Genomic DNA, 25,102 nt, shown 5'->3' on the forward strand with positions numbered 1-25,102 from the left:
CTGCTTCATGCCTATAGTTAGGGCCGTGTGCCAAATCACAAGAGTATTCGTTTCCTCGTTCGGGGACAGAAAAGCGAGCCAGGGAGTTGAAACCTGTTGCGCTACTGCCCCACGTGGAGGACTACTTGAACATAATAACCTGGAAAAGACATAAAAGAAGCTCTGAAGGCTTTCTTTCCTGCATCCACAACCCCCTGCTTCAGCACCTACAAGGATCCCAAAGGAAATCTGGCTGCAGGGCAGCTTCAGATTCTCATCCCATTGCCCTCAACCCAGAGCAGCCTGTGTTTGGACCAGTTCTCGCTCAGCTTCACATAGTGCCAAAGTGAAGACATTTGGTTAAAACACAGTGCGTATGGCAATCCTCCAGGTCCCTCGGGTCTTGAGAACAAGGAGAGAAAGCACACAAACTGCTGAACACTTTGCCCCATGGCATTACAGAACTGCCAAGTCAGAAGGGGCCCCGAAGGTCATCGAGCCCAACCCCCTACAATGTGTGTTCCTTCCCAGCTCACATGACACCCACCAAGAGAGGCAAGTACACAGAACTTGAGGAATTGCACCGCCAAGGCAGCAACTGGGGATAAGGAAGGAACACAGGCAAGACCTGCAAAGGCCTTTGGAGGGGGGAAAGCAATACAGTAGTACCTTGGTTCTCAAACGCTGAAAACCCGGAGGTGTTCCGGTTTTTGAACGATTCTCGGAAGCCGAACATCTGATGCGGCTGTTGGCTATTGTTTCCGGGGCGCCTGCACCAATCAAAAGCTGCACCTTGGTTTTTGAGCATTTCGGAAGCCAAATGGACTTCCAGAAGGGATTAAGTTGGGCGCTTTTGTTTTTGCTGTTTATTTTATGGTTTTTGTTTCTGAGGCGTTTTTTTTTTGTTCATTTGTTTTTGTGACTGTGGAACCCAGTTCAGCTACTAATTGATTGATTGTGTGACTGCGGAAATGGATAAAAGCCCCCCATCCAAACAATGATTATCATCAATGCTGGTAAGGAAAATAAAAAATAATTTTTATCTTCTACACTTATTTTATAGTACAGTACATTGATTATTTCCTGCCAACCTAACAGTTTGAAAGCACGTCAAAGTGCAAGTAGATAAATGGGTACCGCTCCGGCGGGAAGGTAAATGGCATTTCCGTGAGCTGCTCTGGTTCACCAGAAGCGGCTTAGTCATGCTGGCCACATGACCCAGAAGCTGTACGCCGGCTCCCTCGGCCAATAAAGCGAGATGAGCGCCGCAACCCCAGAGTCGGCCATGACTGGACCTAATGGTCAGGGGTCCCTTTACCTTTTTACACTGATTACTGCTTTCATTTTATGGATCAATGGTCTTGTTAGATAGTAAAATTCATGTTAAATTGATGTTTTAGGGGTTGTTTTTAAAAGTTTGGAATGGATTACAGTGGTACCTTGGGTTACATATGCTTCAGGTTACATACACTTCAGGTTACAGACTCCACTAACCCAGAAATAGTACCTCAGGTTAAGAACTTTGCCTCAGGATGAGAACAGAAATCATGCTCTGGTGGTGCAGCAGCAGCAGCAGCAGGAGGAGGAGGCCCCATTAGCTAAAGTGGTGCTTCAGGTTAAGAACAGTTTCAGGTTAAGAACAGACCTCCGGAACGAATTAAGTACTTAACCCGAGGTACCACTATAATCTGTTTTGAATTACTTTCTATGGGAAAGTGCACCTTGGTTTTGGAACGCTTTGGAATTGGAACGGACTTCTGGAACGGATTACGTTTGAGAACCAAGGTACCACTGTATTTAAAGAAGGGATCCTTGTAGTGCTTCATGTCATCCAAGGAAGAGGGCAACTTAAGTGTGCCTTTCCCTTCCCCACTTCAGAAGAGAGTCTTCGCCTTCCCCAACCCCTTGCCCTTAGGACCAAGCACTTACTGAAACCGGAGAAAGAGGACACCACTTTTCCTAAGTATTATTTTTGAGTGCGCATGCTCGCTGCCTCTCATAAACCGAGCCGATGAGTGTCCTGGCAAGCCTGCTGGAATAATGACTATCCTGCAAACGCATGATGTGCTGAAGCAGCCATTGTGCAAAGCAAGTCCATGGTTTGTCCGGGAGCCAAGCTACGCCGAGTCTACTGCTGCTTCCTGTTGCTTGCCCTGTCCCAGCATTATTTTTGGACAGGCCCCATTATGCTCTGTAATCCTGCCTGCAGTCAGGATGGCCACATTATTGTCATTGGTTAATATTAGCCACCACTGCCTCCGTCTGGGTGGTCGGACTACAATTACTCCAATGACCAAACTGGTATGTTTCGAACAAAAAGGAAGAGGGTGGGGTCTTTTTTTCCGGGGGAAAGGCTTTAATTTTAAGAAGGAATTGGGGCGCCTCGTTTTTCATCAGTTCTTGCAAAGAAGCCCCCAGCTGCAAAGGGGCTCAATAGCCGATCACTGTTAAAAAACCCCCGAAATACCATCTCCCCTTATCCCATAGCCAGACGGCCTTCTCCTCCAGAAGCTTCGCTCCCATCCCCCTCACCACCCAGAGAAAACGCTGCAAGCAGGCCAGGATGTCAGTGGGCAGTTTAAACCCCTCAGCAGCAAGGAGATTACCCGCTATTCTCAGCATTTAGCCTCTCTACCTGTTTAAAGCATCGCTTTTGATAATTAAACGCACCAGTTACAACAAGGTGACAAGGTTAATAGACAGAATACCTAGCAGTCAGTCAAGCAGAGAGTCAGGTTTGCACCCAGCAAGCCTGAACAAGACTTTTTTTTTCCTTCTCCGGACTCATTTACCTGGAGAAGAGCTGAGTTGGAAGGGACAATGTCCCAATTCACTTGAGCCCCTTTAACCATTTCAGCGAATGCCGTGCTCTTCTGGGGGCACACTATTAAGATCCCTGAACTGCAGCTTGGCCTAGATCTATCCCCAAATACATGTCCCAGCTCCTGGATCCATTCAGTCGCAAGAACGCAGATAAGCACCTTCTTTGGGGAAATAAAAACCTCTGGCATGGCGAGTGTTATCCTGGTCATGGAACAAAGCAGCAAGTCTAAAAATGCATGGCTTTATTTTACTAAGACAGTGAGTCACCACTGGAGCAATCAGGAACGAGAAGATTTATGGGACTTCTGCCTGATCAAACAGAAACGTCCCCTGGAATTGACTCTTTCAAAGTTAACAGAATCACAGCCGTTTCTCCAAGAACACAGCAATTCAAGAAAGTTATTTGGAAGCTGCTCCCAAGCTAAGAGGCGGATCCTACGCAGAGTTAGGTACACTTAGGCCGCAATCCTAAACGCACACTTGCGAGGGAGCAAAGCCCTACTGAACAAAGTGGAACTTTGCTCCCAATAAGCACGTTTAATATTGGCACAATCTGCTTTTGCTGCGGAAGGATCTGAGAAAGGAGTCAACTTAAAAGACTCATATATTCCAATGCAAACTCATGGCAATGGATGTAAAAATATTGCCACAGTCTGATTGCTTGAAGTATATGCACTCGACTTCAGAATACCAGCCTCACCCAACGGGCTGCAACCCAAGGCTGGGAGAATTGGTTACTTTTCAAACACTTAATGCAAACAATTATCTGCTCCACTGTAGTCCCTCTCTCTCTCTCTCTCTCTCATTAAAAATACCACACATTTCACGTTCTGTTCCCATGATGCACTCAGTCCTTCTACCAAATGCAAGTTTCCTCTAATTCTTTGTTTGTTGTCACAGATTTCACTTTCGGAAAGTTGAAGTCCTCTCATAGGCTCAAAGATAATCTGATAGCAGTTTTTCGCCTCCTCGGGTCAGAGACCCTTTGATAGATCCAGACAAAAGGCCTTTGGGGAAGGGCTGTCTACAAAGAAAAAGCCTGGCATAACTCAGCAAGGTTTTTTTTTTTGCTTTTCCTCAACAGCAGATCTTAGAACAAAAGTCAGCCTTAGCAGCGAGCCAGAAAACATCTTTGGAACGGGAGTATGGTTTAGTAGAAGAGCTGGCTGCTGCTGCTGCTAGCACTTTTCCAGCCCAGGGGTGTAAAGCATACAACCAGGAGATTCAAAACTTGTATTAAAAAAACAACAACAACCATTTGCAACAAAGCACTTAAGATCTTTTAGCACCTCAGTAGGCAGCCAATAAACGTGACTCATAAATAAACAAATAAGGTGCCTTATATTTGCAAACTGCAAGGTCACCATGTAAACGTGGGGGGTTTTTTTGGGGGGGGGTCGAATTTTGAATATGCATTGGGAAAAAATGCCAGCTCTAACCTATACAATGTTCCCGGCTTGCCTGAACACGGGGGGGGGGGGGCGGGGAATGTTTTACGAAGAGAGAAAACACGAAATTCTCACCGTCCTATTTAATGAATAATGGAGGCTGACTTAAGTGAAACAAAGAAAGTCACGCACTGGAAAGCATTTCAGGGTATCAAAACAGATCATAGATTAAGCCATTGGCATTGTGTGGGAGAGGGCTTTAAACAAAGGCATGCCAATGCTTGAACCAGCAATAAAACAAGGGGTTTCCTGAGGTGTGTGGAGCAGGCCTCCTTATGGGAAACACACACACACACAAAGGCTTACTCCACAAATATCCATTGGCTAAAGTGCAGGTCACGCTTCTTTCAAAAATATGCGATCGCATTTTTCTGTATCATTTTAGCAGTTGGTGCAGGTGCAGCCTTGTGGATGATGGCTCCTTTCTTTCCTTCATGCTGGTTCGCTGCCCCGTTTCCTAGCAACCTATTCAAACCTCCAACCTCTTTAAAAAAAAAAAAGGAAATTTACAGCCCTCCATCGCCACAGCCATTACTCACGAGGGTTACATAAAAACCTAGGCTGGGCAGGGGGAAAGTTTTAATAACAAAACTCTAAATCCTAGTCTCTACTTCATTTAATTACACATGTACGTAGTTAACTGTGTGTATGTTAAATGGAGCAGAAACCACGCAGGTTAGAATCTACACTATATATATATATATATATATATATATATATATATATATACACACACACACACGTTTTGATTTACTTGAGGAAGTATAGATTCTATCCTGCATGGATTACAGGGTATGTAGAAGGAAGAGACCCAAAGGGCTTTTCACTTGCAAAGCAATAATGTTTTAGAACTATTTCTTGACAGAAAGCATGTGGATAACACTTCCTAGCAAGGAGAAGATGCGGGGCCCGCATTTTTTATTTTACTTTAAAAGGAGAGCCTTCTCCAAACTCACAAAGGCTTGAAAAGTTAACAGCTAGCCAGATTTTTATTTTTAATATTTTTTTTGCCAATTGCCAGCTGTAAGTTAGGAGGCAAATCTGAAATTAACACCAGCTCCTAACAGCTTCCAACGGGACTGCTCAGTTTGCACCAAACAAGAAAAAGCTGAGGACCAACTGGCTCATCCTCAGTTGAAAGGAGACCAGAATAGAGAATTAACCCAAGTCTCAGCAGTGACTGCTTAGCTAGGGAGCTCAGGGTTGCCTTTGGAGATAACACAGCCTGGAACATATGCTTGCATGGGATCTGGGATGTGTCATTCCTACCACAAAACAACGAACAAAAGATGCCATGAGAACCTTGAGGAAGAAGGCAGATCACTCCAAACCAACTGAGCTAATGGAAACTAGGAATTTCATCATAAAAGCACCTTGGGTCCAGCCAGGTGGATTTTTTTGTGCACAAAGGTGAGAAAGAAATCCACACTCAAAACGCAGCTTTTTCTTGGAATCAGATTCCCTGAAGGAGTTTTCTGCTAACCTACAGCTGCTTATAGTATTATTCCATACACACACACACAAGAATTAGGATCCCAGGGCTGTAGATGGCAGGAGATTATGTGTGAATCAATAGGTAGCAGCCTGAGAAGCACACCTGGTGGAATTACCTGGCAGGACAAGATCACCATAGGATTTACTCATGCCTGACTCACCGGATATGCAGACATGCCATAAAAAAAGCAGACGGGTGTTGAGGGGGGGTGGAATGTTTTGGGAAGGAGAGAGATGGGATGCTGTGCAGGGAGGAGGCGTCGGCTGCCTAATCACATGCATGGTTTATGAAGCAAACCCTACAGGGCTCCATAGAGGTTTCTTCCAGGTGTAGGGCTGCAACTTCAACTGGGACATGAGCGCCATTGCTCAGTGTGACTTACTCCCAAGTAAACACGCCTAGGATGGCTCTGTGCACAGGGACTGCATCTTTACTCAAGGCAGCCTCAGTGTTTGCGGATCAGATCTGCTGCTTGCTTTCACAGAAGCACCGGTCACTTTTAGGATTATGGGCTGGTGGTGGAGGGAAAGAGATCAGTTTCATGACACACACACAAGAAAAGATTTGTCTATCCCAAAAGGGTCCTGGATGAACCCGCTCCTCAACAAAGACACAGAGAGAAAGAAAGGAGGCCGAATTCTTAAGAGAAGGTTGACAGCCATTGGCAGCACTTCAGATACCACACATTTCCACTAAGCTTTTTTTATCCCTTTGATGGCAGATTTGATAACAGTTTTATCTCCCTGCAAGCAAAACCGAACTAGCAAGGCTCAGAGTATCGAACAGAGAATACTTTTGTGAGCTCCGCTATTGTACTTTGTAATGCAATCTTCTTAAATATGTGCACTTAGTTTCACCCTAAATCATAATGATCTTTTTTTAAAAAAAGAAAGAGAAAGACAGACTCAGAAGGATGTGTGTGTGTGTGCCGATAATTGCAGCAGAGACAGATAGGAGGCAGCACAAGAGCACATGGTTAGCATTTTGTGTTGTGCTCCGAGTTGCTGGGATCACAAGAGAGAAACGGGAGGAGGGACTTGGCTGTCCCTCCCACTGAATCCTCCCGAGATCTCCCTTCGCGGGCCAATCAGAAAAATGCAATCTAGTGCGTGAATATTCATTTGGGAGACAACAGTTGCACCTCTTCCAGAAGACCAATAAAGAAGGAGACCTCTATTTCAAGAAGAGGGAGGGAGGGAGGCAGGGCTCCCAAAGCTGTTCTTTCAAAAGCTCTCCCTGCCCATTCACACAACTAGGACCTGCTCAGCACCCATAAAGAGGGATCTTAGATGGATTCCACATGTCTGGCTCGGAGTTTAAAAGGATGCTGTCCAGCTACGCCCCTGAAGGGAGACGGCAGATTCCTGCTTTACAGTGCTGGCTGGCTGGCAGGCAGGCAGACAGAGACCAACAGCACGGCCCCTTCAGCATTATCAAGAGCTCAGTAGTGACTTAAGCAAACATTCATTTGGTGAAAGTGTGACCCATTTGAAGAGTGGGTCATTCGCAGCCAACTGGATTAAGGACCAACGCCTTTCCCAAGTGCATGCCCTTGTTTCCAGGTGGAGGGTCTGGAACTGCTACCCAAGCCAAGGGAAGACGGTTCCAGCTCTCTTGCCTTGCCAGGCAAAACCGTAAAGCTCTCATAGGAAAAGGGGAAACAAGGAAAGGATGGTGGTGGGCATAAGGCAGAGGGAGTTATGTCTCTCCTCTCGATTGAGCTCCCAGAGATTCTCCAGGGTCTGGGCTGGGGAAGGAAGCACGCTAACAGGATTCCTGGGGAAGCTGGCAACCGGGAAGAGCTAGCAGCTCCCACGGGCACCACCAGAGATGCCACTGGGTAGGGCAAGAGGGGTCCCCATAGCATTCCACCAAGGGGGTCTCCCACGCACGGCCTGTTGCCCCCCACCCGACCCTCCTGCCTCCACCTAGGCATGAGAACTAATTGGGAGGGGGGAGCAATAAAATAAATAAATTGCATGAACTTCTGACCTTTTAAATTCTCCGGGGGGACGGGACACTGGGGACAGGGGATGACTTGCATATACATGTAACACACAGGTTTTTTCCCCACCCCCCAATCCACTTAGGTTTTTCCATCTAGCTCCGTTGCAGCTTAGCCGGACGGAGACGTATGCAGCTCTAAGCCTGCGACCGCAAGGCAGCCAGCCCCCATGCACAGCAAGGCGAGGAAGAAGGAAGATGCTCTCAGAAAAGTCAAGTCACTCACCGGCCAGGCGAAGCTGAAAGGGAGGACAATCCGGTTCCTTTCGTTATTCTGATTGTTTTTCAAACTGAAGGTATTCCCACCGACGACTGGGGTAGATCCGGACCCAAAGCTGCAAGGGCCCCCAGCGGAAACCCTCGACTGATACTCCTTCAGGCAAACTTTGAAATAAGTATCGCATTCATCTCTGGTGCATTTCTTATCGGCTGGGTTTCGGGTCCCGTCACAGCAATTCCCATTCTGCAATTCGCCATTGACATTTTGCATGGATATGATCTCAAACTCGAACTGGCCTGATGTTAGGGTCACCTGTTTTGTTTTTGCATTTTTTTAAAAAAAAAAAGTTCCCCCAAAGGAAGCAGAGAGGAGAAGGAAGCGTTAGCACTTTGCTTGTAAATAAACATTTTTTTAAAAAATAAATAAATCACTGACAAGTTTAGCAAAAATGAAAGGTTTCTATTGCTCCTTGATTCAACAGGTTAAAAAGCGAACAGGAACCCTCATCTGCTACCCACCCCCAAATTCTGATGTTAGGGGCAATTCCCAGAGGGAAATCGTGTCGCTATTTGCCTCTCAGCGCTCAAAAAGAGTTAAAGGGTCGTTAGCTTCAAGCAAGGGAACACCGCGCAGAAAAAGCATTGCACAGCTCAAGCGAATAACTCTAATCAAGTCAGACGCACTCCTGAAAACAATCACGGAAAAGTCCGCTTGCTACGAGGCTTTCAGAAAGCAAAACCGTCTGGAAAAAAGAAATGGAGCGCTGACGGTATAGGGGGGAGAAGAAAGGGAAAGTCCTCGGGGAAACCTGGCTTCCCCCTAGAAATCATCACCCCGAATTCAAAAACGCATAGCATTTTTTTAAAATGCAGCTGACGGGGGGCGGTGGGGAAATCGGTCAAAGCGAATGTCTTGGGGCGGGGGGTTGGGTAGGCGGGCAGGAGCTCTGCAATCGAAAGCTTTCCTTGGGAGACAAAAACCCCAAAAAACCGAAACCTGCGAAAAGCCAGCTGCTGCGCTGCGGGAAGCAACGCCCGAGCCTTGCCCCAAAAACGTACCTTGACTCGCAAGCATAACAGGGCAAGGAGAAGCCGTAAGGAGAAGTCCGTGAGCTGCGGTCCCTTTGAGCCAAGCATGCCTCTTGCTTGCAGAGTGCCCTTCGCGCAGAGACGCTCCCCGGCTCGCTGCCGCTCTTTGCAGCCGCTGCCCGGCTCCCAGATATATATATATGCTCTCCCGGTGGAAGCGCGCGCGGGTGGAAGACGCCACTTCTCAAAAGGTTTTCAATAGCGCCCCGATCTTCAATGCAAAGCAGCCCAGCCTCCTTTTATTCTCCTTGGCCTCTGTCTCTTAAAAACCCCCACCCTTCCTTTCTTCCTTTCTCATTAGCGATGGTTATTCCGCGCGCCCCCACCCACCCCCCTCGCCCGCTCGCTTTTCTGTCTTTTGCAGAGCTCACCGGCCAACCCCTCTCTCTCTCTCCAGCCCGGCCAGCACAATAACCCGGCCTGAGCCCCCCTCCCCACCCCCCGCCACACGCACATAGACGACACCCCTCCGGAGAGAAAGGAGGGGGCCCACGGCTATTTGCACGCGCGCAACCAGCCCCCTCCAAAAGGAGAAAAAAAAAGAAGCCAGAGGAGGAGGGATCCGATCGCCCGTGCTGCAAGCCCCACTGAACTGACTGCTTGCTGCTGCTGCTGCTTGCTAGCCCATGGCTACAGCAGGAGGAGGAGGGGGGGCGCAAACGTCAGGCAGCGCATGCGTTGCTATTAATATGCATTAAGGGGGAGGGTGGAAGGGCAAGCCGCAGCCCCGCCTCGGGTCCCTGGAGAGGCTTGCCTTTTTTCCTTGGAAGGGTGACAAGAGGTGGAGCAACCCTGGGAAGGCAGGGCTGGGCTGAGGGGGGGGGGGGACGGGGGCGGCGAGGGTTGCAGGAGGTGAGGAGCAAAGCGCAGCAGGTGGGCAAGGAGCCTTGAGAGAGGCGGGAGAATTAATAATGCTTGACGCGCGGCAAGAAAACCGCGCGTCTGTTTGCAAAGCTAAGCAGCGTCCGGGGTGGTTTCAGACGGGATGGGGGAACCCCGCGGGTGGAGCAGGTTGGACTGCACGGCCTTGGGAGGGGGTTCCCTTCCCCCCCCCCTCTAGGTTCCGTGATGGTGATGCCAACAGGAGGGTTTGCGTGGCAGGGGGTTGCGCTAGATGACCCTCGTGGATCCCTTTGCGCTCTGGTTCCATGACGGCTAATAGCAAGCCTTCGATCATTGCTGTTGCAAATATGGGAGAGCGCGTTTGGATTGCTGATCGTGTCTGCTGAGCTGAAGACAAAAATTGGGTTTTTTTAAAAAAATAAAATTAAAACGGGAGGGGAGGGCGGAGGTGCCCGTCAGGTGTGCAGCCCTCCTAAGATGGGCGTGTTTTGGAAAGCCTTCACGGAAGAAGCTGGCTGCCACCCAAACGCGCGTGCACGGAGGTTTCAGGAGTGGGGAGTTGGCTTTGCGCAGAAACGCCCCGGACCTATTAGCGTTTCAAGGCTTTGGAGGGTCTCAGTTGCCCGTCCGTTCCTTCTATTCCCTCCCCCGTCCGGGCCCACCCGCCGCTGGAATCGTGTGCCTAGGTGATCCGCCAGCCCGGGATAGCATTCCATATGCCTGTGCCAAACGTGGGATCTAGTGCACGATCGCTCGTGTTGCAATAAATCTGCTAGTCTTTAAGGCGCTTTGTTGTTCTTCCTTCGTAAGGAAGCGGGCGCGCTCTCCTCTCATTCTCTCCCTCCCCCTCGGGGGGCCACACAAGCTGAGCCCCTTTCTCAAGGCATGGGAAGGGGAAATGGATTACTTTGGAGTGGGGGGGGCTTCAGAAATGTCCCACGCTCCCCTATCACCCGTGGGAGAGCTGCAAAGAGAAACTTAACTACGCGCTCGCAAGGAGGAACAGCTCTTTGGCGCAGGATTGCAAAGTTCAGCAGCTTTTAGTATCGAGAAAACCTGGACGACGCGTGAACGTCGCATGATCGAGCCGTCTCGGGAGCTTCCCTCCCAAACCACAGGGGCAAACGCAGCCTGAATGCCTCGGTGCTGTGCTCAGGCTGTGGAATTCGACGGGAGACTCTTCGACTTCAGAGCAAACGCGCAGACTCGCACTGTTAAGTCTCAAGGTGGTCAATGGAGCTTCTTACTCCATAGTTCTCGATCAACCTGCCTGCCTCTGGGCGGTCCAGGTGAGGACTCGCCTGATTGAGCAACGAACTAAAGCAAGTGTCCCTGCACGCAGAAAGCTAGTATGTCAGGGAAACGGCTGGGCTGGAGTCCTTTTCCCTGACGTGCTAGGTTTTTTTTAGTGTGGAGGATTTTATATGGAAAGCTATGAAATCACGTGGAATAGCTCTACCCCGCCCCCACCCCAACTTTTTGGGGAGGCAGACCACGCACAGGTCTTCCTTCCTATGCCTTTGCCACTAAATAGCTATCGCACATACCTATGTGGGTTCTACAAGGGATGGCATTACTTTAAAAATGGTGCGGGAGCGACGTGGCTTGAGGCTTGCTTGCTCCCTGTGCTTCTGATCGGTGAGCGCAGCATTTTAGATAAAAGCCTGCCGGTGTGAATAATGCACGCAAACACCATTTTCTGCATTGAGGGCAGCTGTATAGGTTTGGGAAGTGGAAAGAGGTTCGCCTTGAGTATGTGTGAGGATACGCGGGGCGGTATGAAGTAAAAACACGCAAGCACAAAACACCGAAGTTATGAAGCTCTGCTCCCGAACCTGTCACTGAAAGAACAGCCTCTGAGCACATCAGGAGTGCTTTCCCCACATGAATCAGCCGCCCCAAGAGCCGAGGAGAGGATGGCTTTTAGAGTCCCAGCGGAAACGCCCTTGGGCCGGATCCTGTACACTTTAAAGCATCTTTTCCTCTTCATAGGAGTTCTGGGAACTGTAGTTTGACAGCTTCGGAGTGACAATTCCCTTTAGCAAATGACAGTGGCCATAATTTATTTTTATTTTTAAATTTTTTTTGGGGGGGGAGCGCTTCGAATGTGCTTGGTGGCGCGTATGCAGCCTATGTTTGGAAAGATTCCTGCATTGCATGGGGTTAGACTAGATGACCCCTGGGTCCCTTCTAACTCGTAAGATTCTATGATTCTATAGTAACACCGGGGGGGGGGAGCCACACCTGAAAAGCCGTGATTCGACGGTTGCCCTCCTGCGCACCTCTTTTTTTTTACTTGGCGGGGGTTGGGTGCGTAAGACGCATGGTCCGCAGTGGATGGCAATCGCTTTGGGACAGGTTGTGTGTGTGTGTGTGTGAATGCGAGAGAGGAAGATGATCACACTGGGAAAAGGAGGCGTGTGCTGGAAATCAGTGTCTCGAGACAAATCGTCACCCTGGGGAGAAAAGGGCGTGCGTTAAGGGTTACTTCTGCCGTCAAGCCGATCGCGCAGCAGCAGAGAGCTTCGCTTGCTGAGATCTGGCAAGATTTGATGGGTTAGGCACCAGGAGAGGAAATCCTTTTTGGCAACGGGAGAGACTTCTCCAGGAAACTGATCACCTGAACCAACGTGGTGCGCTGACACACACACACCCATTAAAAAAAAAAAACCCGAAGCAAACAATCAAGCGCCTGGAGGCAGGCTTACTTCTGAGTAGCAGTATTCCCTGCGCTTGCTCCGCAGCCTGGTTTTCCCGTTTCCAAAAGTTCAGCTGCTGCGCAACTGCACCTCTAAGGGGGCGCTGCTCTGCGGCGGCTCCAAGCGTGGTGGCTGGTTAAGAAGGTGACAATCAGCTTTCGATCTGTAGCCCTAAATAACACTTATTAGGAAGTGAGTCGGATGGGCTTCCGTGGGACTTCCGAGAGAACATCTGCTGCGTCCAAACGATGATTTAAGAACAAGGATTCCGGGCAAGGAGAACACTTTAAATCGGAACAAATCCAAGCCTGTTCGCACCTGTCAGCCATGCTTTATTTTTTTGGCGTATGAGTTGCAGTCATTAGTAAGAGCAGTTAAGCTTCCTTTTAAGTGCTCAAACTGTGTCATGTCTCAGTTAATCCTTACTATGACCCTGTAAAGCAGGCTAATAGAATCATCCCCATTCTCCAGATGGAGCTGTGGTGGAAAGGCAGACCTGGTTCGTGCTGATGTAGTCTGGGCTGTACCAGTGGTATACTGGTGCGGGGAGGGTTCGGTAGCCATATTTTTTAAAAAATTAGCTGTCAGTGAAAGCGTATCCCAGACATTGCTGGGTTAAAAGAAGGACGGGGGTGGGCAGGTATGTAGTCATTTAAGCACCTGCCTGCAATCTGAAATGACACAGCTTGAATACACAGCTGGGGTAGCCTGGTCAGTAGGACATGAGACTCTTAATGCCAGGGCTGTGGGTTCGAATCCAAAGATTCCTGCATTGCAGGGGGTTGGACTAGATGACGCTCTTGGACCCTTCCAACTCTGCAATTCTATGGTTCTATGAGAACTAGACCAGAGAGGCATTCCCCGTGAAGCTTGCTATCTGCTACGTGACCTGCGACCCAGACCACATCCATAGGTAAAGGTAAAGGTACCCCTGACCGTTAGCTCCAGTCGCAGACGACTCTGGGGTTGTGGCGCTCATCTCGTTTTACTGGCCGAGGGAGCCGGTGTACAGCTTCCAGGTCATGTGGCCAGCATGACTAAGCTGCTTCTTACCTTCCCGCCAGAGTGGTATCTATTTATCTACTTGCACTTTGACGTGCTTTCGAACTGCTAGGTGGGCAGGAGCTGGGACCGAACAACGGGAGCTCACCCCGTCGCGGGGATTCAAACCGCTGACCTTCTGATCGGCAAGCCCTAGGCTCTGTGGTAGCGCCACCCACGTCCCCTCCAGGCCACATCTATACCATACCTTTAAACCTCTATTATACCACTCTAACAAGTCATGGCATCCTCCAAAAGAATCATGGGAAGTGTAGTTTAATGCCATTCAAAGAGGGATTGATTGTGAAAGCATTCTGAGAATTGTAGCTTTGCAGGGGGGGATAGGGGTATCCCAACAGCCCTCAGCGTCTTTAACAAACTACGTTTCCCAGAATTCTGAGGGGAGGAGGAAGTCATGGTATTTAAAAGTGGTTTAAGAGTTCTTTAAATCTATGGTGCTGATGTAGCCCCAGTCACCATCTCCCACGAGTTTGTGATGACGATGAAAAGGGGAAACGGACAGAAAAACGAATGCCCTGTGATCTCTGGTAATGCGTGGCAGTAAGATAATTTTTTTAAAACCCATAAAGTGTGACATTCTTGTAACATGTGACATTATAATAAAGTAATACGCTCCTTGTGTTATAATAATTATAATCATGTATTCATTTAAGACCTTTATATGCCAGTTAATCGTTCACATTTGTAAGCGGTGCACGCAAAAGCAATTCACAGAAAACGGAACAATGAAACAGTACAAATTCATCATAAAACCAAATGCCACCTTCACATGCCTACTGGAAGAAGAAAGTCATAGCCCTTGAAGTTCAGCACAAGGAGAGTGCTTGTCTAATCTCCACTGGGAGACAGTTCAACAGGCTTTTGGTCCACTACAATGAATGTGTGGCTTCTGAAAGCTGTGCATCTGAGCAACAGAGATTCCCTCAAAAATCTCAGCGATTGGCTGAGATATAAGGGATCAGGTAGTCATTGAGACATCCTGGATGCACAGTTAGTTAGTGGTTCCCTAGATCAGGTGGATGGGAGGTTGCCTGCTTTTGATGGGGTTATGCGTCCTCTAAAAGCTTGAGGTTCCTTCTAGATCAGTTGCTGTCTCTTGAAGGTTCAGGTGGCCTCAGTGGTGCAGATTGCCTTCCATCCGCTATTACTTATGGCCCAGCTGAACTCCTATCTGGACAGGAATAGCCTAACTTTGGTTGTCTATGCTCTGGTAACCTCTATGTTAGATTACTACAGGAACACGGGTTGGGGTGATGGGAGTTGGAGTCCGAGACATGGAGACGGCTACACACGTTTCCTAAACCAGGCGTATAAACCATAGCAAAGTCAGTCACCAGGTGGCAGTCCCTGTGTAAGCACAGAATGCCAACTGACCACTGGGAGCCAGGAGGCAGTGGCGCTGGGAAACCGGTGAAGAGTAGAAACAGGATGGCATAACCTGGCCAAAAAAGTAACCCTCTGTGTCCACATGCATTTTGTCGCAGGTGAATGTTTACCATGTTCCTCCCGACCTCAGTTGGTTTTAGCTTGGATGAACTAAATGAGGATCTCATTGCTGCTCAGCGAGGTTTTCGTGGTCTATAAGACCTCTGGCCCATCAGATCCCATTCAGTAAAGATCAGTCAGAGATTATGCCTGTGTGCCAAAGGGCAGAGGTAACCCATCATGGCCCGAGGTTTATTACAACCGGCAGCTTTCGGATCACTGCTAATGTTCTACTTATCTGCTCATCTTTCTTGTTCTGGTTCTAAGCACTGCTGGGACATTGCTGGCATTAGTAAGCATCCTTCATAGTTCGCCCAGGAAATAGGTTCATTTCAGCACTGGAGGAATTGAGGGCAGCATGAGCCTGGTAGATTGTAAACATCACTCATTTTGCCGGCAGCTTTGGATTTCATGCAGGTTTATACTATGCAGGGTTAAGTGGGTTGAACTTCCCGGGAGAAGGGTTTATGACCTGCTAGACTTTCTATGAATTCTTTCCTGTTCTTATTACCTTTTAAACGAGTGGATTCTATTGTGGTTGCCAGTTCTTGCACCTTAAATTGCTTGATGGCAAGAAGGCCCAGGAAAGGCTCGTTCATCATCCTGCCGAATGGAGAAGCTTCAAATTCCAGATTGTCTCTATAAAAGGGCCCACAAGAGATGGCTTTTAAAGGTCTTCTCCAGCCCTACATCAGATTAACATCCCATGATTGTACTGCAACCAAGAGAAGTGGCAGCTTTTGAAATTCTGCCTTCTATGAAATCGTTTCTGTTTTGCAATTTTGAATACTCATTTAAACATCCTTGAAATATCAAGGACTTCCTTTCTTCTCTTTCCGTGGTTTATTTTGCATATCCTAAATCCCCGCATATTTTACAAAAACTAAACCATTCAGTATTCCATTATTACATCCATCAAAACTTATTTACACTGTTGAATTTATCTTAATGCTGCCAACATTTTCAAGTATACGCAATTTCCCCCATATATTCAATAAACATTTTCCAATCTTCTCTAAACGTATGTTCTTCTTGTTCTCTTATTCTATATGTTAGGTCCACAAGTTGTGCATATTTCATCAGTTTCAGTCAGGCTTCCTCAAATTCGGCCCTCTACATGTTTTTGGCCTACAACTCCCATGATCCCTAGCTAGCAGGACCACTGGTCAAGGATGATGGGAATTGTAGTCTCAAAACATCTGGAGGGCCAAGTTTGAGAAAGCCTGGTTTAAGTTGTCATTCTTCTTTAGTTGGGACCTTGCTCATTTTCCATTTTTGGGCTAACAAAACATGGGCCGCAGTAGTGGCTTACATAAATAACCTTTTTTGACACCTGGGAATTTCCATCTGAATTATCCCCAACAGAAAGGAGTCTGGGTTTCCCCCCTGAAAAGTGCTTTTAAACATTTTTTTTTTCAATTCATTATGGATTATTTCCCAATACCCTTTTACCCTTTGACAGGTCCACCACAAATGAAAGAACATTCCCTCAACATTGTAATTATAACTTCCGATGCAGCTTGAAGATGCTGCACATAGCAAGCCAAGTCTGTCACAGACAGCTTGGTTGTCTTCCCCCAAAAAGGCAGAGAGTCACTGGTAGCTCGGTTGGTTACAGCGTGGTGCTGATAATGCCAAGGTTGCAGGTTCGATCCCTGTATGGGATAGCTGCATGATCCTCAGGGTCTCTTCCAACTCCACAATTCTATGATTCTATGTAAAAGCAAAAGAGGTACAATTCTCCCTGCAACCACTAAAACCTGGGTTTAATGTGAAATCAGTGAAGCCGTACAGAATAGATGCCAAGTGAGATACTGCCATATATCGGACATTTCCTGGGACATTAAAAATTGAGTGCAGGGTTGCTAAATTATGACTGCTACAGGCGTCATTTAAACTGCCAACTAAAAATTGAAATGGGGACTTAGGGTTTAGCATGAATGTGAATAAATAAGCAAAAAGTGGTTGTCAATGCGCAACTAGCTCTTCTAAGCACACTTACCTGCAGTAAAACTTCCGAGTAAACCTTGCTGGGATTGCAGGAATTCTACTTTCTGACTCATCTGGGGAGTGAGAGAGAGATAATGACAGAAGTAAGGCAATAGGTCCCTATTCAAACACACTAACATGACACTAGCTCTGATATCACTTGTGTTGCTTCTAATGGCCATTAGTGTTAATCTTGGTGACTGTTTCATCTGGCCCCATTTTGCCAACGTCTCGTCACACTCTGGCGTGACCAAGAAATCAAACCCAACACGGAGCTGCCTGGCGCCCACTGCGTTTTATAAGGCTAAGGTTGCACATAGGGTACAGTCGAGGGCAAAAACCTGCTTCTTCCTTTAGTAACAGGAATCGCCAATGGGTGAGCTTCAATTCCCTGCATCCACAGCTCAACTTTTGGACCAGGAGGGATGGGGATGCTGTCTTGGTTGGGAGGAAGGAGATATAGGTCAAAGCAGTAGTCCCTTGCTCCTCTTGAGGCAATGGCAGATGGTGATATTGGGGGTGGCAAAGGAAGACAATGGGGTGAATAGAGGAAAATCTGAGAGTTTGTCCCTTTCTCTCTTCTCTGCTTGCCAAACAGGGGTGCCAACTTGAATAAAATATTGGGGGATCCCAGGTAAGCCCTACCCCATATAATTGGTCACAAGATATGGCGCACACACACCATTTGAATGGCAATGCCCATCAAATTGGGGATGGGGCAGCCCCCTCAAATACTTCATTGGGGGTCCAAAGAGACCTCAGCTCCTAGGAGTTGCCTCCTCTGCCGCCAAACCTGACCGGTTTTCGACTAGCAAACGATAACAATAGGTTGCCATTTGGGCACAGATCTGAGGCCACATTCCTAAGACAAGTCCAGAAGTGAAATCGGGCGTGGTTATGAAAGTGAATTTGGGGCTGCAGTCTGAAACCAGTTTAGGATGGGATAGCCAGCAAGGTGCCCTGGAGATATTGCTGGACTTAGCTCTCATCAGCCACAGGATGGCTGGTAGAATGGGAGTTGCCATTGAGTTTCACCTGGAGGGCAGGTGGCTAATGCATAGATTTTAATTGTACCCTAGACCAGGCAAGTAATGGGCATTTTAATTTCAGTAGGCCCTTACACTCATCATGCCTGTAGCCCTTTCCCGTATTTGAAGTGCCTCACATTTCATTTATCCTTATGTGAACTTGAGAGCCTCGGTGGATCATATTTCATAACATTGGCCAATGAGATGCTATTATTATTATTATTATTATTATTATTATTATTATTATTATTTTCCATTTTATACATTTCAATAATTTTACAATCATTTTAACATTATAGAACTCGACTTCCTTCCTCCTCTTTCCGCGGTTCCTTAAATTTATTTTTAATATTTTCTGCATATCCTAATTAACTTAATTGACTCATTTATTCATCTACTTTAAAACTGCAGCTTCTTACAATAATCCTGCCAATGTTCTGATCTGTTTACAGTTTATTTGTAAATATTCAATAAACCATTCCCATTCTTTTATAAAAAGTTTATCTTGATTTCACATTTTTCCAGTAAGTTTCACCATTTCTGCATATTCCATAAGTTTTTGTATCCATTCCTCTTTTGCTGGGATTTCTTCCTCTTTCCATTTTTGGGGAGGTAACATTCTTGCTGCTGTTCTTGCATATTCATGGAAATGACGCTCGATTCCTATGACGCAGCTGTAAATTAATGTTACAAACCAGGTCAATATGAGCTTTGGCAATCAGGAAATTGGCCTGAACCCCTCAAAACCAGTATTCCAGGTTATGATGTCCATCCAATTTAAATGTTCAAAATATGTCTCAGCTTCCAGTCTCTCTCCCCTTCAGGTCTTGCATGTCTTCATCTTCTTTGGATAGATAACGCTCATATTAAGAGGATTTAGATTTTAGAACAGGTTGCATGGGTCATCGGCCAATATGGCATGATTCAGTATTTTGAACGCAAAAGGTTCACCCAAGGTTTTCTTGTTCCCAAATCAGAGATGTCGTAGAGGTTCAGGATGTGAAAGGAATCAAGCTCAGACTTATGAGAGAGAGAGAGACAGAAAGTCTGCACTCTGAAGATCAGGTGCCATAAAAAAGCCAGGGCATTCTTCTGTGCGCTAGGGAAATGTGTAATTTCCTTTGCAGGTTCTGTGAGTCATTTGGGTTATAGCTGTAACCTGGCTCTGTGAATATCATGATAACTTCACATACATATACACATTAGGCTGTTTTTCTTCTTTTTCATCATATAGTATCAGGTTGACTCAGGTTCCTGGGGCTGTGCCAGAGAATGGAGGTAAGCAGCAATAGACAAATTTGCGCATTGAGGTCCCCAAGCCACCCCAATAAAACACAATTCACACAGAATTTTTGTTTAAGGTTATTGGCATAATTTTGGCCACAACTTTATTAAAATACAAAAAATGTGAGTGGTTGCTTAGGCATTGGTTGCGACTATCTGTCTCCGCCCGGGGGACAGCCTGACATTTGCACGCCTGCGAAAGTCAGAAAGGGAAAACTTTTTGGGGAGAAAGATGGAGCTGGGAACCATGCCCTCACCTCTCCCCAAATGCTCCCAGGGGCTCTTGTGTGGCCCTAGCCCCTTGACAGGGGTTCGGACAAAAGCATGGTGAGCCCCTGGATTCCTTTAATGGAATACCCTTGCAGCAGCAGCATTGGAGGGGCAGGCACAGCCAATCCATGCCCCTCCACCAACCAATTCATAAAACCAATGCCTAACCGCAACCTTACAAATCATCTGTAACCTGAAGCAACTGTAACCTGAAGCATATGTAAGCCGAGGTACCACTGTAAAGAAAGGAGATCCTGACTAAACATCAGGAAGAACTTTCTGATGTAAGAACTGTTCAACTGTGGAACCAATTCCCTCAGAAGGTGGTGGGCTCTCCTTTCTTGGAGGCTTTTAAGCAGAAGCTGGACGGCCATCTGTCATGGATGCTTTAGTTGAGATTCCTGCATTGCAAGGGTTGGACTAGATAACTCTTGGGGTCCCTTCCAACTCTACAATTCTATGATTCTATGATAGTATGTTTGTGTGGCTAACTCTTCAATCCGAGTTCAGGGGTTTGGGATTATTCTGTTATGCAGATCAAGAGTACAATACATTTTTAGAAAAAATATTTTATTTGCTGTGTACAGGTACGTCACTGATATCCATTGTAGGTAAGTAATGCAAAGGAGCATACAGAGGTAAACAATGCAAAAAATGGTAATCCAACACCTATAAGAAGAAAATAACTAGTAACAAATATGAAAAACGGCCAGATTTGAGAATTACAGAAACACTGTATTTGTTGTCATCTTTTTCTGTTAGTCACAGTCCCAAAGAAAAGTCTTGCAGCCCAAGTAATTCTTCAGCTAAGAGTAAATTTTATCATTGAGAACCAGGCTGCTGTTTTAGTATTTGCCGATAAAGATAAATCCCTCTCTTCAACTATATCTCACGGACAATTTTCATTTCAATTTGGCAGCTGTCAGCTTAGTACCAATAAAATAACTTCTGGAGAAACCATGTAATTGGCTCAAATGAAGCCAATTTCTGGGATCCAGCAATCAGTTTGGAAGAGTGTGACTGAAATCGCTCATATAAGCATATCCTTGGGAGCCTAACCTCTGGCATATGCATTAATTTAAGCCAGTAGCCAGCACAAATAGGCTCCCTTTTCTGCTGGAGGCATTTCAGTCCAAGTTCTTAATACAACTGAAGGTGTGATCCCCGCGAGTCTCCAAAATAGCATTTAGCATTTTGTTCCCGAAGCACTTCCTGATCGCTTTCTCCCTGGAACCCCAAAGCTCAAGGATATAGCTTTTTTCCTACAACAACCTTGGAACTCCCAAAATTTTGGACCACAAGTCCCATTCATCCAGTGGCTATGCTAGCTATGTTTTTGGCCTCAGCACTGAGCAATAGCAAATGCTGCGTTTTTAATTTCCTAGATCTCCTTTATTGCAACAAATATTTCCTATATATGCACCTAGTACTTTACAGTTATGGGGACTTTTTTGTGGTTCAGGATGCAAAGGCACAGTCATGTTAGTATATGTTAAAGGGTTCCTTTCCGAGCACAATTCAAAGTGTTGGTGCTGACCTTTAAAGCCCTAAACGGCCTCAGTCCAGTATACCTGAAGGAGCGTCTCCACCCCTATCGTTCTACGCGGACACTGAGATCTAGCGCCGAGGGCCTTCTGGCGGTTCCCTCACTACGAGAAGTGAGGTTACAGGGAACCAGGCAAAGGGCTTTCTTGGTAGTGGTGCCTGCACTGTGGAACAACTATTTGACTTTTAGAAGACATCTGAAGGCAACCCTGTATTAGGAAATTTTTGGATGTCTAATGTTTTACCATTTTTTATGTGCTGTAAGCCACCCAGAGTGGCAGGGGAAACCCAGCCAGATGGGCGGGGTATAAATAATAAATTATTATTATATATTCGTCTATGTCAGATTTTATGCGGTGATTTTCTTTGAGGAGTCAGATTCCCCATCCCCTCCATGCCCATTCTTATGCTCATGGTTTGCAACGCCTCTCTTCTCAATAGTGACAAGTGTTTCAACTGTTTGATTCAGCACCAAAACATAGTGATCTCTACTACCTCTCTGCTGGGCCCATAAAAGAATATTGTTACTACCTTGCTCACCGCTGAAAAAGACACGTTTTGTGCCATCAATAACCTTGGGAAACAGAGCTGGATTTTATGCACAACGTGTCAAAGAAATTCAGTTACCAGCTCTGTGATGCTCATAGCAAGTACCATTCAGCACGTCCTTCAGAGTTTCGGTTTTTGAATATACCAAACTGTAGGAGACATTTTTGACATCTTGTGCTATTTGAAAAAAGAAGATGTCTCCTAAACTCTACTCCCTTGTGAGAGTTTTGCCACACCACAGCCATAAGAAAAGGACCTGCCATCCTCATATGAGGCAGGGGGTGCATGTGTCATGTTTTAGGCTCTACAGTTTAGAGTGAACTGAATGAATGAATGAATGAATGAATGAATTGTACCCCACCCATCTGGCTGGGTTTCCCCAGCCACTCTGGGTGGCTCACAATAGAATATTAAAAACATGATAAGACATCAAACATTAAAAACTTCCCTAAACAGGACTGTCTTCAGATGTTTTCTAAAAGTCAGGTAGTTGTTTATTTCCTTGACATCTGATGGGAGGGCGTTCCACAAGGCGGGCACCACTACCAAGAAGGCCCTCTGCCTGGTTCCCTATAACCTCACTTCTCACAGGGAGGGAATAGCCAGAAGGCCCTTGGCGCTGGACCTCAGTGTCCTGGCTGAATGGTGGGAGTGGAGACGCTCCTTCAGGTATACTGGGCCGAGGCTGTTTAGGGCTTTAAAGGTCAGCACCAACACTTTGAATTGTGTTTGAAAATGTACTGAGAGCCAATGTAGGTCTTTCAGGACTGGAGTTATATGGTTTCGGCAGCCACTCCCAGTCACCAGTCTAGCTGCCACATTCTGGATTAGTTGTAGTTTCTGGGTCACCTTCAAAGGTAGAACCACGTAGAGCACGTTGCAGTAGTCCAAGCGGGAGATAACTAGAGCATGCATCACTCTGGCGAGACAGTCTGTAGGCAGGTAGGGTCTTAGCCTGCATACCAGATGGAGCTGGAAGACAGCTGCCCTGGACACAGAATTGACCTGTGCCTCCATGCACAGTTGTGAGTCCAAAATGACTCCCAGGCCATGCACCTGGTCCTTCAGTGGCACAGCTACTCCATTCAGAACCAGAGAGTCCCCCACACCTGCCCGACCCCTGTCCCCCAAAGCAGTACTTCTGTCTTGTCAGGATTCAACCTCAATCTGTTAGCCGCCATCCATCCTCCAACCGCCTCCAGGCACTCACACAGGACCTTCACCACCTTCACTGGTTCTGATTTAAAAGAGAGGTAGAGCTGGGTATCATCCGCATACTCATGAACACCCAGCCCAAACCCCCTGATGATCTCTCCCGTTTGGCACATAACCCTTTCCTTCCTGCGAAAGCTTCCACAATTCATTTGACTTTCTAATTATGGATCCTGATTTCCCCATTTGTTCAATATGTAGTTAAGGGGAGTGGGGACCACCAGTTAAATCCCTTCCAATTAGTTCCTCCCCGCAAGTGCAAGGTGGTGGCAGCAGCAATGGAGGCAAAATTCCCATCCCGCACAGGCGATGAAAACTTTTGCCGGAGTTCAATCACACTTGGTAATTACAGAAATTAGCTTTCAAGTTTAGATCACTCGGCTGTGCAAATGGGCTCCTCGGGTGGAATGTGCTGCTGTGAAATGCACGTCAGTCAACCATGAAGCTGGATAAAGCACTATCATTATATTTGACACCGTCACATTCATTCGAGTGAAGGGGATCGGTTTCAGCAGAAGAGCAAGATAAAAGTGGCCCCGGGGCACTTAGGGAGGCCTCTTGAACTAAAAAGGAAGCCTTGCTCATCATGTTCCTCATGAAAGCACACCTTGACATACAGTAGCTTTAACTCCTTGTAAAGGGATTAGATGCATGGCTGGCATTTACTTCTCCGCTAGGATCTGCACCACAGGCAGAAAATCCTAACTGTGCCTGTTGGGTGTTTGCCTCTCATAATAAAGGCCTACTGGGCCCTGCCAGGGGGAAAAAAACAACAACATGGTGGCTTCATCCAATTCAGAACATAAGAGTCTTGAACCAACATCCACTTCTCTCAAAAGCCAACCAAATGCCTGTGTGGACCCCAGACCCTCCAAGTGCCCCTATTTTCCAGAACAGTCCCAGGATGACCGTTGCCTTTTTCATCTTTAGCTTTTAGGATAAGTCAGCGCCATCTCACAAGTCAGGCAAAAGAAAAACCCTCTGTCCGACCTGCAGTTGCTATTTAAGATTCCACTTCCCCACTCCCAGGTCATAGGAACATTTAGCATCTTCAGACAATGAAGAGTTGACCGAGGGAAAACCTGCACCATCCTATATTGTCAGTGTCGCATTTACATATAAGCTAAACAAGCTATAGCTTAGGGCCCCAATCTCTTGGGGGCCCCCAAAAAAATTTAAAGAAAAAAACTGGATGTACATTTCCAAAATATAAGATAAAAAACAAATAAAATAAAACCTACATACAGCAACAGTGTTTTGTGTTGTGTAGGCTCCTATGATGTAAGTAATGGGCCCCGCCTGCTAGCCTGCTGCCTAAAATATCACTGGTTTGCTCATTTCTATATACACCTCGGGTTACATACGCTTCAGGTTACAGACTCCGCTAACCCAGAAATAGTACCTCGGGTTATGAACTTTGCTTCAGGATGAGAACAGAAATCGTGCTCTGGTGGCGCGGCGACAGCAGGAGGCCCCATTAGTTAAAGTGGTGCTTCAGGTTAAGATCAGTTTCAGGTTAAGAACGGACCTCCGGAACGAATTAAGTACTTAACCCAAGGTACCGCTGTAACTTGAATCCATTGTTTCGGGTTCTACCCTCTAGAGCAGGAGAAAACAAGCTTGCGCCATCTTCCATGTGACGGTCCTTTAGATATTGAAGGTGGCTATCATATTTCCTCTCATTCTCCTCTTCTCCAGGATAAACATACCTCATAACTGCCTTATAAGAATTGGTTTCCAGACCCGTATTCATCTTGGTTGCCTTCCTCTGCACACATTCCAGCTTGTCAACATTCTTCTTAGATTGTGATGCCCAGAACTGGACACAATATTCCAGGTGTGGTCTGACCAAGACAGAATAGGTAGAGTGGGACTATTACTTCCCTTGACCTGGACATTATACTTCTGTTGATGCAGCCTAGAATAGCATTAGCTTTTTTTTGCTGCTACATCACACTGTGGACTCACGTTAAGCTCATGGTCTACTGATGATCCTATTCACAGGTACTATTAGCAAACCAGGCATCCCCCATCTTATATTTGTGCAGTTGGTTCTTCCTGTCAAAGTGCAGAAGCTTA

At 46.7% G+C, this 25,102-nt stretch overlaps 1 protein-coding gene and 1 long non-coding RNA gene across 3 annotated transcripts in view; both read right to left on the reverse strand.

Moving 5' to 3' along the window:
* The window catches only part of JAG1 (jagged canonical Notch ligand 1), a 70,121-nt gene extending 60,421 nt beyond the window's left edge, over window positions 1-9,700 (reverse strand). Inside the window, exons 1-2 of the mRNA XM_083606827.1 lie at window positions 9,028-9,700; window positions 7,976-8,281 (exon numbers count right to left, since the gene is read on the reverse strand). Of these exons, the coding sequence (XP_083462953.1) occupies window positions 7,976-8,281; window positions 9,028-9,105 (384 nt within the window). The 5' untranslated portion in view covers window positions 9,106-9,700. The remainder of the gene's footprint in view (window positions 1-7,975; window positions 8,282-9,027) is intronic.
* Window positions 9,701-14,333: 4,633 nt separating this feature from the next.
* On the reverse strand, window positions 14,334-24,792 carry LOC310759603. Of its 2 annotated transcripts, XR_014546454.1 has the most exons (4): window positions 24,733-24,792; window positions 17,149-17,209; window positions 15,658-15,832; window positions 14,334-14,832 (listed from the first exon to the last, which is right to left on the reverse strand). It is a non-coding gene; the product is annotated as an uncharacterized lncRNA (long non-coding RNA). The 2 variants fall into 2 exon arrangements; XR_014546455.1 differs by lacking the exon at window positions 15,658-15,832 and having other exon boundaries at window positions 24,733-24,785.
* Window positions 24,793-25,102: the final 310 nt, after the last annotated feature.

The sequence above is a fragment of the Podarcis filfolensis genome (genome assembly GCF_964270895.1).
Source record: "Podarcis filfolensis genome assembly, chromosome: 3".
NCBI lineage: Eukaryota > Metazoa > Chordata > Lepidosauria > Squamata > Lacertidae > Podarcis > Podarcis filfolensis.